This window comes from Euwallacea fornicatus, chromosome 3 (assembly GCF_040115645.1).
Source record: "Euwallacea fornicatus isolate EFF26 chromosome 3, ASM4011564v1, whole genome shotgun sequence".
Taxonomy (NCBI): domain Eukaryota; kingdom Metazoa; phylum Arthropoda; class Insecta; order Coleoptera; family Curculionidae; genus Euwallacea; species Euwallacea fornicatus.
The window spans coordinates 3,196,320-3,211,541 of NC_089543.1; the positions used below are offsets into that span (position 1 = coordinate 3,196,320).

The following is a 15,222-nucleotide window of genomic DNA, read 5'->3' on the forward strand; positions in this document are numbered from 1 at the left end:
TGACCTACCTCACTGCTAACTACCAGCTCACCTTAGCACTATATAGTCAGCGGTCCGATGTTACCCCCAAGCATTGCTGTTGAGAATTCAAATTTTGAGTATTAGACGTGAAAAAACAATTCCATTATCGGCAGGGGGTCCATACTTTGTCAAATGTTTCATGCAAAATTTCTTCAAAGTGTGGGTATGTTTATGTCTTGCCACAACCCTATAACCGTAAAATGTTGCACAATAAAACCTGCATCTATAACTCACAATGCGTTGCGAAACTTTCCCGTTGCACAAAATATATCAGACAATTTTGAAACTAATCAAACATTTGCGCAACGCATCAAACATTGCCATACATTGGAAAATGATTGCGTAACTGCATGTGTTGCACAATTTGTCTGATAACGAATGGGATCCTTTAAGGTAAACATTTGAGTGATTCAAGACAGCTAAACATGTTAAAGCGAGATGCAGTTTGCTTTATTTATTAATATCTTCGTCGGAATTTTTACAGTGGAAATATTGTATTTTCATTTAAGGTAAAAATACCCCTGTAACTTTTGCATTTATAACCCGATTTAAAATAATCAAGGCTCAAAAGATAGAGAATAAAAAGCTTTATTTAAGATGTAAAAATTGTTTTCTAACTCAACCGACTAACGTCTACTACTATTTATTTTTTCTGTTAAAAATGAAAAAAAAAGACTGGGATGTTTTTTGGAAAAAATAAGCACGCCACTGAAATCAGAATTATTTAAAATAGGTACGTTGAAAATTTCATAAAAAAATAATAATTATTAAATATTTCAGAGAAATTTATTATATAATTGCAGACGATATTATTTTATCAAGATAGCCATAAAAACAAATAAAACATAAAGTAAATAAACTAATATATTAAATCTTGAAAACTCGCACTAAGCGACTCTTTAATTTAATGCATTTATTGTGCCTTTTTAAAATATTCCTTTCGACATTTTTCAGTACTTGTGGAGTTATTTCCTCACAAGCTTTGCGTATGCGGGTTCGAAAATCTTCAATATCGTGAGGACGCGATTTGCATATAAACTTTATTTTGAATCGCACCCTACAGAAAAAAATCTAGGGACGTAAAATCGGGAAATCTAGGTGGCCGTTCGATTTATGGACTATTACGGCCTATCCACTTATATTTCAAACTTTAAATATTATCTTACACAAATGGAATTACAAACAGGACTGTCATCTCATTGAAAATAGAAGTTTTTCAAATAAGTGAATGTCAAATCATCCAAAACGTTCATTGCTTTTTGTTAAAGAAATTCAAGAAAATTTGGTCCATTTAGGTTTCCAACCAAAAAGAAATAAGTTTGACATTTATCTTTCAATTTAATTGGTTTGAATTTGTGTTTTCAACTATCTTACTGAAATAATATTGCTTACAACTACAAAATAAACTTACCTGAAATGATCAATAATTGTTATTTTTTGATGAAATTTAGTACGTACCCAAGAATGTTTAATTTAATGGTATGCTTATTTTTTTACAAAAAAAATGCCCCAATCCTTTTTTCCGAATTTGGACATAAAAAATCTTTTGAGTCTTGCTTCTGTAAAATCAAGTTATAAATGCAAAAATCCCAGGGATGTTTCAATACTAAAAAGGGTCACACTGTACATCATTAGTATGGCGATATTCTTATGTCGCTACGCTAAATGTTGCTTGTAGTGAGGAGAAGGCTGCTGCTCCCCCTGGACACGCTGCTGTTTTGATTCTTTTTTTTTATTGGGCACATTTCAGTAAATTTCGAAGTAAAAAATTATTTTAAAACCTTTCTTTATCCCACCAATCCTTCCTCTTCTGGTCAAACTCCAAACGACAAGTAAAACAGACAAAGGAAAAGTTGAAAAATTCTGCCAATTTCCAGCGAAATACACTGAGCTATGAGGTTCGCCTTCAATTTATTTGGAAATATAAATGAAAGCAAATTTATTACGTTTACCACAAACGAACTTTCCGGTAAAGTGTAGTTGTGCCGCACATAAATAGTGCGCCTTCGTAGTTCGAAAGTTGGTCGATTTAAAGCCCATCTATAGGGTTTCCGTTCGCCTTATAGTCTTTCTGTTGAATCATTTTCTCGCCAACAGTTTTACACCCATTTAACGATATCGGAGGCATTAGAATAATGCTCTTCAAGAGAATATAAATTTAGTGGCGTTTAAGCATAATGCGAGCTATGTGTGACCTGCTTTCCTTAACATTTTGTCCTTTTTCTCGAGCAAGAAAAATGGACTGGCATGCACAGAAATGGCATATATCAAACAAAGTCTATAGCTACATGACTCATGTAAGTATACGTAGCCCAACTTTATCTACTTTGACACTTTAAATTTGCAAAAAAAGCAGAATAATGGGCCATGTAGGTTTTAGTAGATTGAATTTTTTAGAGTTCCCATTATCTTCCGCGACTTAATTTCCGGTTTGTATATTTTTGGAAGTGGAATTTTTGCCGAATCAATTAGCTTAGCGAAGCGCAAAAAGTAAGTTGGAAGTTATTAAAAATGTAAGAATTTTTCCTTGAATTAGTGAGGAGCCTTAATTATCCATTCTGTTTTGAAAACAGTTTAACCCAAGAAGGAAGACTTAAAAGACTTCTTAAAACCATTACTATTTAAAATGATAATTTTCTGCGCCAGTTGGGAATAAGGAATTTCTCATACAAAGCCACAAACCCAAACTTCATGCTTGTCAAATACCTCCTAAAGTTTACCGACATTCTTGACACCACTTAATTCAATAGCTTTATAGTTAGCAGTGTGTTTAAAGTTTGTAAAACTTTGACGAGAATTATCGAGAACAAACCAATTGTGTTACTAAGCGAAAATGAGGTTTCTCTCGCAGAACTTCAAAGAACTTTCCCAATTTAAATAATATAAATTTTTTCAGGCCTTTTAAACATAGTTACTGTCATCCAAAATGTACTTGGCAGTATTTAAGAATAAAGGTAGGGAAAAAGACGAGAGAAACGATTCCGTCAATGGGTTTTACACACCAATCAAGTTTCATACATCAAGAAAACGATCTCACAATTGACAGGCAAGAAATATAAAAATGGAAGATATAAGGTGTACCTATCGACTTGTTTCCAATATAATGGCACATTTACGACGTCGTCGAGTGTCTTTCCTGCTCTATAGCATTATCATTACATTTATTTACTTTCCAGGTTTCAAATCTTGTACCTGGATTTGGAAAACAGCTTTTGTAAATCTCTTTAGAGTAACGAAGGTATATTTCCATGTTTCTTTCCATTGAAACTGCGGATGATGTAAATACGATTTGATGATCATTACTTGCTACTAAGGCTATGAATGTTACTGCTAAATAGTACACGTTTAACTTTACGGTCACATATCAAAGAACTGCTCTAATTCCCTCCACCTTGCCACAACCCTTTATTGAAGGGATTTCTATTTCGTTTAGTAAACATGCAAACGATACGTTTTGAAGCTGCTTAGACTGTCGGAAAAATACACACGTCTTGTGAATTAAATGGGAGTTTTACCTTGTCATCAACAGATGAGTTGCTCAGTAAAGAAATAATAGGCTGCATTGAGAAAGTTTGTTGATGTTTGCTCGTAGGTTTATACATAATTCTATTATCTTGGGCAGATTCATTTGATGTAACATAAATTGCTTTTTTCTGTTTCAGCAAACACACAAAGGATTTGCCTATTAAAATTAGTTGTGGGAAATGGAAGAGGAAAAACGTAATTATTACTACTTTAGAAGGGATAAATTGAAGGAATTTTGGAAATATGTTTCTTTTTTTTTATTTCAAATGGCTTAAAATACAGAAGAGTTAAAATTGTGAGCAGAATACAAATATGATATATGATATTTGGGGCTATTCACTTGAGACATGTCGTACGGTATATGTACAGAGAGCACCAAAAGTTTCGTATAAATTTGTTAAAAATTGAAGGAAATATTTTTCATGAAAATGTTAGAACACGTCAAATATTGTTTTTAGTTGTGTACTTTTTGACATGACAGACATGTATACAAAGTTGCCTATGTAGTATATAAATGTACTTTTTCATTTTTTCCTTTTAGAACCTCATGTATAGTATCACGTTTTAGAGTTCTTTGAGGAATTCGGAACATAACTATATCTAAACTCAACAGTTATTGAAATATATGCGCAATATTGCAATTAGAGTGGCCTACTAGATAGCGTGACCTCACCTCTATGGACTTTTTTTATGAGATTATCCGAAAAATAGAGTGCATTTAAATAAACCACATAATATAGAAGAGTTAAAAAATAAAATGACTCAAAAAACTCAACAAATACCTCCTCAAACGATAAAAAAAATTCTTGAGGAACCTGAATTGCAACTTGCCCACTGTCAAGTTAGTTTAGGTTAAAGTTAGGCTAACAAGGCAGAGGTCGAACATTAAATACATTAGTTTATTCTCAAAGAACTTAAAAGTGTTATAATATATACAGAGTTCCACAAGAAAAAAATGAAAAAATACATTTATCTACTACATGGGTAATCCTATATATGTGGCTGTTACGTCAAAAAATACACAATTAAAACAATATTTGACGTGTTGCAGGATTTTCATGAAAAACGTTTCCTTCAATTTTTAATGAATTTATGCAGGACTTTTGGTCTTTTAAGTATAATTTCTTAGACATCTTCCACAACTTCAATCCAATTTTATACAACATATGCACTTGACATTTTTCGATTAATTTAATAAGCTATGGGTTGGTGACCTGAACTAACCTGGTGAAAGGTATCATCCCGTTCCTTTGTCTCTCGGTGATTTCAAAATACGTTTAACCACAATTTAACCTGTCCCACGTACTAGGGTAATTACCCAAAAAATCAATAGAAAAATACAGTCCTTTCCTTTCTTGAGGTGCATTGTCAATTCACACCAAATACATTCGCGCAAAAGCAAGACTTTTACCTCGTCAGAGAAATCTAAAAGTGACTCCAGTACCATTAAAGAAAAACATGCAATATGCATGTCTACATACTGCATATATGTCGCAAACTCAGCTATCAATCGGTATTACATGAATAACGTTCACAATAAGTAAACATAAACGCATTTTGCTTGTTTACCTACTATCGGAAAAGAAAACTTGCAAGTATACCCCGCCTATATAGTATGTTTTCACTAATATAAGTATGCAATATTCGTTCCAGCACGGTAAAAGCCTCTACGTATATTGATAGAGAAGAAAATCTCGTAATATAGCACCCCATATAAAGCCTTGTCTGAAAGCCTCTCAGAGCCAATCTATCAACTAAAAATATCTTAGATGCTTGCTTTTTATCATAATCTTACAAGGGAGGGTGCTACTCCTAGTTTGTATACATACAGGGATTACCAAATAAAATGGCAATTAGGTAAAAAATATAACCACATAGCTTCTAGAAGTGTGATATTAATCTTCAGTGATAGTAAGTAATGCAAATCCTTGTAAAAGCCACTAGCTTAGCCATGTCCCGCATTTCGTAAAACGAGGTGCTTTATTCCAACCCCTTTTCAGGGCACGCGAATTAAGACAAATGATTCTACAAAAGCAAGAAGATGCAGCATAAGAGATAAGGGTTCCAGAACAGCGGGTCGTTTAAAGAAATTAATTATAATTGGAAACTCATCGTAGGTAACTTGCGAACATAAAATAAATTTGTAGTTTTTAACGCCGCATGCTCATCACTTTCTACAGTATTCTGCACGCAGATCTATTAAGTAACCTCTCTTCCCGCAGATCCTGTCAATAGGGGCAAAATACGGGTGATATATTAATTTCGAGTGGACTGAAAAAACCCCGTCGTCTTGATCATTTCAGTCGTATTTTCCCTTCCCATTTATTTTTCCTTAAGTACTATCATTAACGCCGAGCTCAAACGCCTGTTTTCAGTTTCGAGCAATAAATCACGCGAATGATGTGCTCTAAGCAGTTCTATTTTAGAGATAGAGTTATCTGCGAATGTCTTGAGTTAAGATTGAAGGATGGTCACTTAAGGGTAGATGGTCTTAAAATGTCTTACAGGTAAAAACAAAAAATTAAACATTGATAAGTATAATAATTTGAAGTAAGATATTCCAGTGTGGAGTTAATTTGAATCTAGCGTACTCGCATAGCGATGCGCAAAAGGACAGAACGGCCATTATTAAAGGTTAATTATAAATAATATGATTGACTCAATCACATATTAAAACTGAATTGGGCTCCTGAAGCCATGAAAACCAGAAACTTTTTATGGAAATATTTAGTAAAACTTCAATATTTTTTTTGGCGAGTTGGGCTTAAATCGACTGAGATACCTTATTTGAAGATCAAGTGTCGAAAAACCGTCGAGATATCTACAATCGTTTCAGTCATTCCAAAATTAAAACGACTAGGAGTGCTACATTATTCTTCCAGAAAAATCGGCATTGAGCCCTGACCTTAAGCCGGAAGCAGAGGCTCGAACTGCGAAAGGAAAATAAACGAATCTCTCCACTTAATATATTTAACATAAAAAAAGAAAGGTCTCTTTTCTAATTTAAAGTGATTCACGCAGGGTCCTGAGCTCTCAAAGAAACTGAAAGCTTTCGCCTAAACATTCACTTCAGGCGCTCTGATTGGACTTTTTACTTCTGAAAACGGTCCTCATTGAAATTCATTAGCCCAGATTCTGTTCCTTGCGATTACCGCATCTGAACCCCTTAAAGCTGGTATAATGGATTAGCCTCATCTGTATAATGTCCAGCAGATGTCTTATGTATCGATTTCCTTATTGCACTGGTCATTTCTCAGAATCGGCTGAATAAATCACCGTGATAAATTTGCTTACACAGCAGGAGAAAGACCCGGGAGGCAGAGTCTACACGTGTTTTTGCTTTGAAGGGAATGACGGCACTCAGAAACAATTTGTTTAGAAAATATTCAGGAAGCAACCCTTTGAGCGTACAGGAAATGACAAGTGGACTGTCTCTAATTAGGCAGCAGCCAGAAGGGCATGAAACGTCAAGGGTTTCCACGTTCGCACTAGCAATTACAGGCCGAAGCGTTGAGAAGTGAGTTTTCTCTCTAGACAATGACGAAGGGCCTATATATTCTGAAGGAGGGCAGGGGTGTTTGTCTCTCCTGAGGTGATGCAACCGAATTAATCTCAAATTCTACCATTTTCGACGAACTAACGGAACACGAGTTATAATGCCTCGTGGTTTGCTAATATCAACATGAATGACGTAATTGTTAATTTTCGGGAAAATGGCTATTTCAAGTCTATTACACTCCGAAATTGGCTCTATTTATCCCTGGGAATATATCCGGGATATTAAATGGTGTGTTGCTATTAGTAGATTTTAGGCTTGTCACACAAGGTTCGTTACGTATACGCTAACATTTTGTCTCTTGTAATTGGAGTTCGTAATAAGTTATTCACCAACAGATAGCGAGACACAGTAGATTACACAATAAGCATAACCGCTATTCAGTTAATTTAGCTTTGAAGGTAAAGCATGCAAATTTCCAAAAACGTTTTTACAATAGTCTAGGACAAAAGAGATCAAGGGATTTTATAATCTATTCCTACAGCATCCTGAAAATCTAAATATTTTTAATATAATCCTAGTAAAAGCAATTGCGCAAGAAAATGCTCTTATTTTCAAATGTTTCACATAACACGATTTCATATGCGAACCAACGCCTTAACGTCAACCAATAACGACGATTGAAATTAACATAAAGTTTCATATCATTCATATAACCCCTCTAACTCTACCCCTAATTCCCTCTTTGCTTTAATTCTCAAACAACCCCTTGAATCGACTCGTATCATATAGCAGCACTAATCAATACATTCGTGACAAATCTATAATGTAAGCGACCTGAGCGCTAGTAGATGGTGCAGGGTCATCCACATTTTCCAACCCATTTCCCGAAATCAATAGAAGTTCAAGCGATTCTTACCCTGTGATGATTTAGTCGTCACCTGTTACCGCAGATAAAGGGTTTTAAAAATATGAGGTTAAAAATAGCTTGAATAAAAAAATGTAAAAGAATTTCCATACAAACTAAAGCATTATGAATGAAGATTCACCACTGCACCCCGCTATATACGAAATTCTACGGCCAATAGAGGAGTTAGGATGGGTGTTTATCAACGTGTTTTGGGGAAATGAGGCGGTAAGTGTTTCTTACTTATTTTGTAGGGATAATGATTGGATATATTTCTAGACTTTCGAGGATATAATCCTTCTTGTCGGTACTATCGTGGCGTTTGTGGCATTCATTCTATGGTGCTGCTTTCCAGTAATCCCCAGGGATAGCAGCAAAACCAATCAGTACCATAACAGTAATCACTACAAAGATTGTAATAATGATGAAAGATACAATCAAATTGAATTTGAAAACGGAGACCTATATAAAAAATGACTGACGTTTTTTAGGAGATAAGATACTTGCACGTTAAATTTCATGCTTGCTTCTGTAGATTTTCTTTTGAGCACTATTTACCTTACGCTTTGAATATTAATAACAGTATCAAATTACTATTTGGCAATAAATAATATGTAACCTAGTAAATTAATTCTTCATATATAACACAGGGTAAAAAAGGAGATCCTCAATAGATTTGAAAAAAAGTGGCCAGATTTGAGACAATTTGAAAGGTAAAAAAGTTAGTCATAAACACTTTTGTTTCAATAAATGACTTGCAATATGTAACAATAGCTCAAACATCCTTCTCCTATAGTGAAAATATCTGTAATATTTTTATTGATCCCATTATCTTTTAAAACACATCTATCCTGCACAGATACAGGACATTGGACCGCTTTATTATAGTTTACATGTTCAATTTCTTCATTTGATTTAATTATCAAAATACTTGGTTGCAATACCCAAAAGTACCTAATTTCTCTAATAAGAAATGTAATCACCTATTTTGAATAATAATCCAATCAATTTTTGTAATTTTACCTGTGATGAAATAAATAATTTTAATAAAGATGAAAACATGTTTAATTTTCAATCAAATCTATGAACCTTTAAGCAGAACTAGATGATTGATATAATCATCAAGATTACTGTATGCTAAGTCTATTGATTTAACTATTCTAAAAACTTTCCAGTCTTTAATTTCAACAAACGGATCTTTCGTGGCAACGTCAATATCGCCCATTTTATTAGGCAAATGCAGTCTAAAAATCATTTTGAAGCTTTAGAGGAATTTTTCTGCAATGAATCTTACCTTAGTGAATGCAAATACATTCTAACAGGGTTTACGTCTTTTCTATTACTGTACGTATAATCGCCCACAATTGTGTGCCCAATAGATGAACAATGAACTCTTATTTGATGTCTTCTCCCACTAATAGGACGGCACAATATTTTAGTGCTGGGAAAATTATTAAAAACCCCTTCTTCAAGGATTGTGATGATTGTCTGAGCAACTCGGGAATTTCGGCAATACGGAGCCTCTTGCTGGGCGCACATTTTCTGAATGTGGGGTTCACGATCATCTTCTCCTATTAAGCAATTGCTCAGAGTGAAGTTTAAGTAAATCACAACACAACACCACATACCAATTGGAATATTAATATCAATTAAATCTTTTGATAACCAGCCTCTTACTAGAGCCAAATAGTATTTCCTGGTAATTCTGCCAGAAAAAGCTCTTGATACAACCTTGCAGGCTTCTTTAGTTTTTGGGATACACAAAAGACCACTAGTTGCAAAATCAAGTCGATGTGGAAAATAAAATTCATGATAGAGGTTCTTGTTAGCTACATTTGGAAATGTCTGTCGCAAATAGGTTTGTAGGGTTGGCTTAAAATAAGGAAATGAATTAAAATTATGGCTCATTGGGGGCAATTAAGCAGTGGTAGAGAGTTAACAGGGATTGCTCTTAATTGTGCTTGAAGCTGAGCTGTGTCTAATGGTGAATTTACTCAACAAATACAGCATAATATAATGCATAAATAATGCACAGCAAACTATTAATAATTACAAAAAATTCCTATCCCTTAGTTGTAACTATAAAAATTCTAGGACAGTAAAATACCTCTAAATAAGACAGAAAATAATTATACCAAAATTATTAACAATATATATGTTAAGGGATCTATTTGCAAAGGAAGAGATAATAATACGGACTATACAGTTTATTTACCTCATATTTCTGGTTGCTATTAATTTTTAAATCAGGTTCTTTGTTTACTACAATATAATGTTTATTGAAAAATGCCACACTGGTAGTGAACTGGTGCTTGACCCGATAAAATCTTATAAGGGCAATAATGCTAATAGATAATAATGTGTAAATAATTTCAATAATCATTTAAAAATTGTTAAAGGCATTGAAAATATTCAAAGAAGCCTAAGAACCTAAAATAAAATAAACACAAAATGTGGTTATGAGTGCAAGATATTGTTAGTACTTTTTATGATACGTGGAGCGGTAGTAGGGGTTTTCATATGAAAATTTATTATTATATGATACTAAAATAGATTTTTACCAAATAACATAAGATAACACTCAGTGCATATATCTATTTTACTGTTATTGTCTGGGATATATCCAGTAAACCTTAATTCGGGAGTTATTGCCAATTATTGATTTAATCCGACATTTAACTATCCTAGACACAGTCGCCATAAGGTTCAGAATTTTACATTTATTTCTCAAATTACAAATATTCCTTCAGGAAAAGAGCGATAACTTCTAATCGAGTAGTAGTTTCGACTACTAATATTTCAAGGCGCAATTTTACTGTACGGATTTTATAATAAGAATTAAAGAGTTGGATTTATTTAGGGAAATTTCTAGCCCAACAGTAAAAGGAACTTGAAGTCTTCCTTCAGAATTGAATTGAGAACATCCACCACCCTAGACACTTAAAATTCTAGAAAAGACGGTTATTCAAAGTGTGATATTTTATATTATTGCCTTTGTTCTAATATAAGATTCAAGCTATATGTCTGTTCCATGTTCAAGGGTTTTTATGATAAAAATTTTTTTATTAAGTAAAGATATAAATTCCAAACATGTTTATTATCAAAAGGTATTTAGAAATTAATTATTTTTTCACCACCGTAAGTCTTAATTCTTACTTCCTCATAATATTTATGACCAAAATTACATAATAATTATAGTAATTACGAACAACTTAAACTTAACTTCTAACACTTAAATTAGCAGAAAAAAGCCAAATTTTGTTTAATATTTTTATATATGGTAGCTCATAAACGAGATCTTATAAGGTTATAAGACTAAAATGTATGATTAATCAAAGATGTTGTCTTGTATGAAATTGCGGAAAAGTGTGCACCAATTTTATGACCAGGTTAGTGAAAATTACCATTAAAAAATTGTCTTTAATGACAAAAACTTGATTGAATGTGTTCAAATATAAATTTTAAAAAGATGTCTTTTTTGTGATCGGGACGACTGAAAAAAGTGATCCTTGTTAAATTTTTTCCTGCAAGTTTTCGCCTTTAAAAATTTTGTAGAAACAATTTATTGCAGTTTTGTCATACGCATAGTCTATATTAATTGGCGGATTAATTACCAACCCAGCATTATTTTGTTATAGTAACAAGTAGATAATTGTTAGTATGTATTTCATTAGACGCTCTAGATAATTTAGAGGTAATAGCATGAGAAAGGTTATGTTATGTCTCTCTGAAATTGTCTAGTAATTTTTGTCACTCTTAGCAGTTTAAAAGTAAAACTGCATTAATATGTAATATAGAAGTTTAAATAAAGTTTTAATCAGCGGATAATTTCAAGAAAATTGAAAGGAAAATCGAACATATCCAAATAATTTTGTAAGAGTAATGTTTTTCCAAATACTTTCCTGAAACGATCAGTTGATGAAGACTGGGCATGCGTTTAGGAATCTGTAATAAGGGCATTATTGATTCGTTTTTTCAAAGATGGTGCACACTTCTTTGAAAACCACTGTCGCTTATGCACGAATACAATATTAATATATCATCCTCTCATATACACATATTATTTTCCAGATTTAACGTTTAGTCACAGATAAGCTTATTATAAGAATTGCAGGATTTACATAGCAAAACTGTTCAATATATACATATAATATAGTACCTACAGTCTTTGTTTGTATAGGTACCAAAAGTTTGAGAATCACCAGCCGGAGCTCTTTTTATTAAAAAAAGATGTTAAGGAAATAATAATCGGCCTGCATGATACATACATATGTATAAAATATTGCAACGCAAATGAAAAGGCTAAATTTTAATATAAAGAAATCCCTCATGATTTTAATAAAGTTCTAACTGTTTATATTTTATGCAGTAAGAGCTTTCGTATTTACGCCTTTTTACATTTTCAAATTGGAAATATAGCAAGTTGAGAAATAAAGGATTCCTCAATCCACAAACTATCTTTCAGATTTATTTATCATCGAATCTGAAACCATTAAATACGATATATTGCCCCCATACTGAACTTATTCAGCCACTCTATAATATAAAGAATAAACAATCCTTTGAAAAATAATCTTAAAATATCAATTAAAAAGCGTACAAAATGTAAAATATATGGCCGCTAACCAAATAAAGCTTTAATTACAAAGGCAATTGCACTTGCGCTTTATAATTAGTGCTACAATTTTCGTACATCCCCGAAAAATGAACCACAGAGGGACGCCTATTATGTCCTTAATATCAAAATAATTACATTTCTTCCCAAAAATCATGGCTTCTATACATATAGAAATCACTTATTAATTTCGCAAATAAATTTTCTTGAAGATCCACTTCAGAAACGAAAAGTTAATCAACTATCATAATATGCCTGAATTAAGTTCATAAGATAATCTATTAAAATAATATGATTTAAGGCCCCTCTGATACTATTCAATTATCAAGGCAGCCGAAGCATAGCTTACGGATGAATCATTCATATTACGACACTGACTGGACTGAGCATATTTTAAAAACTTCAAACTTGCGTTTTGGGTGCTATCGTTCCTGAGAAGTTCCTGAATGGCCTGAAAGTAAAAATTTGGGATAGTTCCGATTAGTGAATTTTAGTTGTAACTCACTTGAAGCAAAATGCCTATAGGATGTCTTCCACAAATAGTATTTCCATACTTTTTCAAGTAATTTGTAAATTCAGTTGGATTTAAATTTTCAATAATGTTCATTCCCTAAAACCGATTTTGGTATATTGTAAAGAAAGGCAGAACGAACATACTGTAATAAGACGAACATTTTTCGAGCCGATGATTAAATTGTGAGTTAAAAATTTTAAATGTGACTAATTTACATACCACGCGGTCTAAACCTTCGATGGATTGATAAATGCTGCCATAAGTTCTATCATAATAAGTATACCTAAAACGGTGGCCCCAGTGGCAAAAGTCAGATGATATTACAAATAGATTTTTTGGATCGGCTAGATACGGCGCCAAAATCCTGCCATAATAGGCTTCCCTATCTGGACTAAGAGATCCTACCAATATTGGGATGATGGTAAATTGATTTTTAAAACTAAAATTTACAAGAAAATAACTTAAGCAACTAGTAAAAGACCAATTAGACTTACTTTTCCATGACTTTAGCTATATATGGTAAATGCATTTCTATGCTATGTTCATTCTCGTCAGTATCTAAATCCATCCACTCAAATTGGCCAGTCTTTTCTAGTTCATGATTCACTGTAACAATACAATTTGTTAGTGTAATTAAATAAAATCCCAGCAGGGAATTCTCTATGCTTTTAATCATAGACATGTTTCAATACAATCACTTACTAACCTGTTATGTCTATGTGTAAGTCATATAGGGGAGTCTTGTATTTCTGTGCACTAGACAAGGCACAACCTGACAAACGCACATGATGAGAAGGACCCAGCACGAAGATTCTACGTACCACTACAGGGCTGATTTGCCTATAAGCATGACCTCCACATGCTCCACAATATTGATACCCTGCATGACTAAAAGTTTAGGTGACACACTTTTTCAACAATATATTTGTTAACTTATTATTTATTATACATTTAAATACATTTTAGTAGTATATTTAAAAATAATTATCATGTAGGTAATATTAATAATGCTTGTAAATCCTCCCTAGTATAGCACACATTATTTATGTATAAAAAATAAATTTTGTAAAGGAATATATAAAATTGGGTTTTCCAAAACTAATCCAAAAGTAAAATAAACTTTATGTAACAGGATTAAGTCAGCTTTTGTCAATTATGATTAAAAAACTTAAGGAAAACGGGATTAAACTAAAAAGTATCTTATCTGTAAAGCTATATGAAGTGCCACAATACCAACAATATAATATTATTAAAACTATTACTGTAATTCCAAATACTAAAGTTGAGTTTATCGATTTACACACATAATATGAAGTATATACAATATAACAGTCTGAATGCTATGCAATTTTCTTATGGATCACTTACATTACTCACATAAATGTGCTTACTGTTTAAATTGGTTTGATTTTTATATGCTGTGCTAATTTTATATTAGGTAAATCTATAAACTTAGCTTCAGTATACCATGAATGGTTCAAATTAAGAAATGATTTAATGTGGGTTTATTTTACATTATTATCTGTTTAAATTCATTAATATTTGTGAAGCAGTCTTTCAAAACAAATGAGAAATGGGTTGTTAAATTACTTACGGGGCAATAATAGCCCTTGCAGGACCATGGGAGAGATCAGCTTGATTCAGCCAATATTCCAGTTGCCGCGACAGTTCAGCACCTGAGAAATTATTAATAAAATATATTTTCTAGGGCATTGTAATTTCAAACAAAGCTAATATAATAAAGGAACAGCTGATGGTCAATTCATTCACGGGATATTACCTGAGTCATTGTACCAGCTTCCTGCGTGTAAGGCTCTTCGTACAGGCATTGTCAGTCTTTAATTGGAATTGTTTCTAATTAACGGATACGTGTTTTGTATCTCTATTAATTTGGTAACTTAATTAAGAACATCTAATTCCTAAAAATACATAAAAAGGACTGTTTCTTTTCAGAACGCAGGCGTCCCTGTGAAGAGCCCATTGGTTTGTTCGTCAATCAGATAAAGTGACACCTATGACGTAACTAAAGTGACATTCTTCGAAGCATTATTACCTATTTTTTTCTTTTTCTAATGCATTTAATAAATGAATCACATATGGAATCAATCTGAGCGGTGAGCGGAGTAAGAACATCAAATGCCCAA

The 15,222-nt window shown here is 32.7% G+C and overlaps 3 protein-coding genes and 1 long non-coding RNA gene across 4 annotated transcripts; 1 reads left to right on the forward strand and 3 right to left on the reverse strand.

The window, feature by feature from the left end:
* Positions 1-31: 31 nt before the first annotated feature.
* LOC136350438 (uncharacterized) lies at positions 32-270 on the reverse strand. Its single transcript, XR_010734155.1, has 2 exons — positions 146-270; positions 32-76 (listed from the first exon to the last, which is right to left on the reverse strand). It is a non-coding gene; the product is annotated as an uncharacterized lncRNA (long non-coding RNA).
* Positions 271-7,584: 7,314 nt separating this feature from the next.
* LOC136350717 (uncharacterized) lies at positions 7,585-9,008 on the forward strand. Its single transcript, XM_066302733.1, has 2 exons — positions 7,585-8,177; positions 8,229-9,008. Exons 1-2 carry the CDS (start codon positions 8,076-8,078, stop codon positions 8,424-8,426), a joined length of 300 nt encoding a protein of 99 aa, XP_066158830.1. The 5' UTR covers positions 7,585-8,075; the 3' UTR covers positions 8,427-9,008.
* LOC136350716 (RNA pseudouridylate synthase domain-containing protein 1-like) lies at positions 8,996-10,643 on the reverse strand. Its single transcript, XM_066302732.1, has 4 exons — positions 10,165-10,643; positions 9,578-9,821; positions 9,244-9,520; positions 8,996-9,193 (listed from the first exon to the last, which is right to left on the reverse strand). Exons 1-4 carry the CDS (start codon positions 10,330-10,332, stop codon positions 9,031-9,033), a joined length of 852 nt encoding a protein of 283 aa, XP_066158829.1. The 5' UTR covers positions 10,333-10,643; the 3' UTR covers positions 8,996-9,030.
* Positions 10,644-11,027: 384 nt separating this feature from the next.
* On the reverse strand, positions 11,028-15,067 carry LOC136350715 (protein MEMO1). The gene is made up of 7 exons (XM_066302731.1): positions 14,859-15,067; positions 14,673-14,754; positions 13,785-13,966; positions 13,573-13,684; positions 13,298-13,517; positions 13,070-13,174; positions 11,028-13,015 (listed from the first exon to the last, which is right to left on the reverse strand). Exons 1-7 carry the CDS (start codon positions 14,905-14,907, stop codon positions 12,878-12,880), a joined length of 888 nt encoding a protein of 295 aa, XP_066158828.1. The 5' UTR covers positions 14,908-15,067; the 3' UTR covers positions 11,028-12,877.
* Positions 15,068-15,222: the final 155 nt, after the last annotated feature.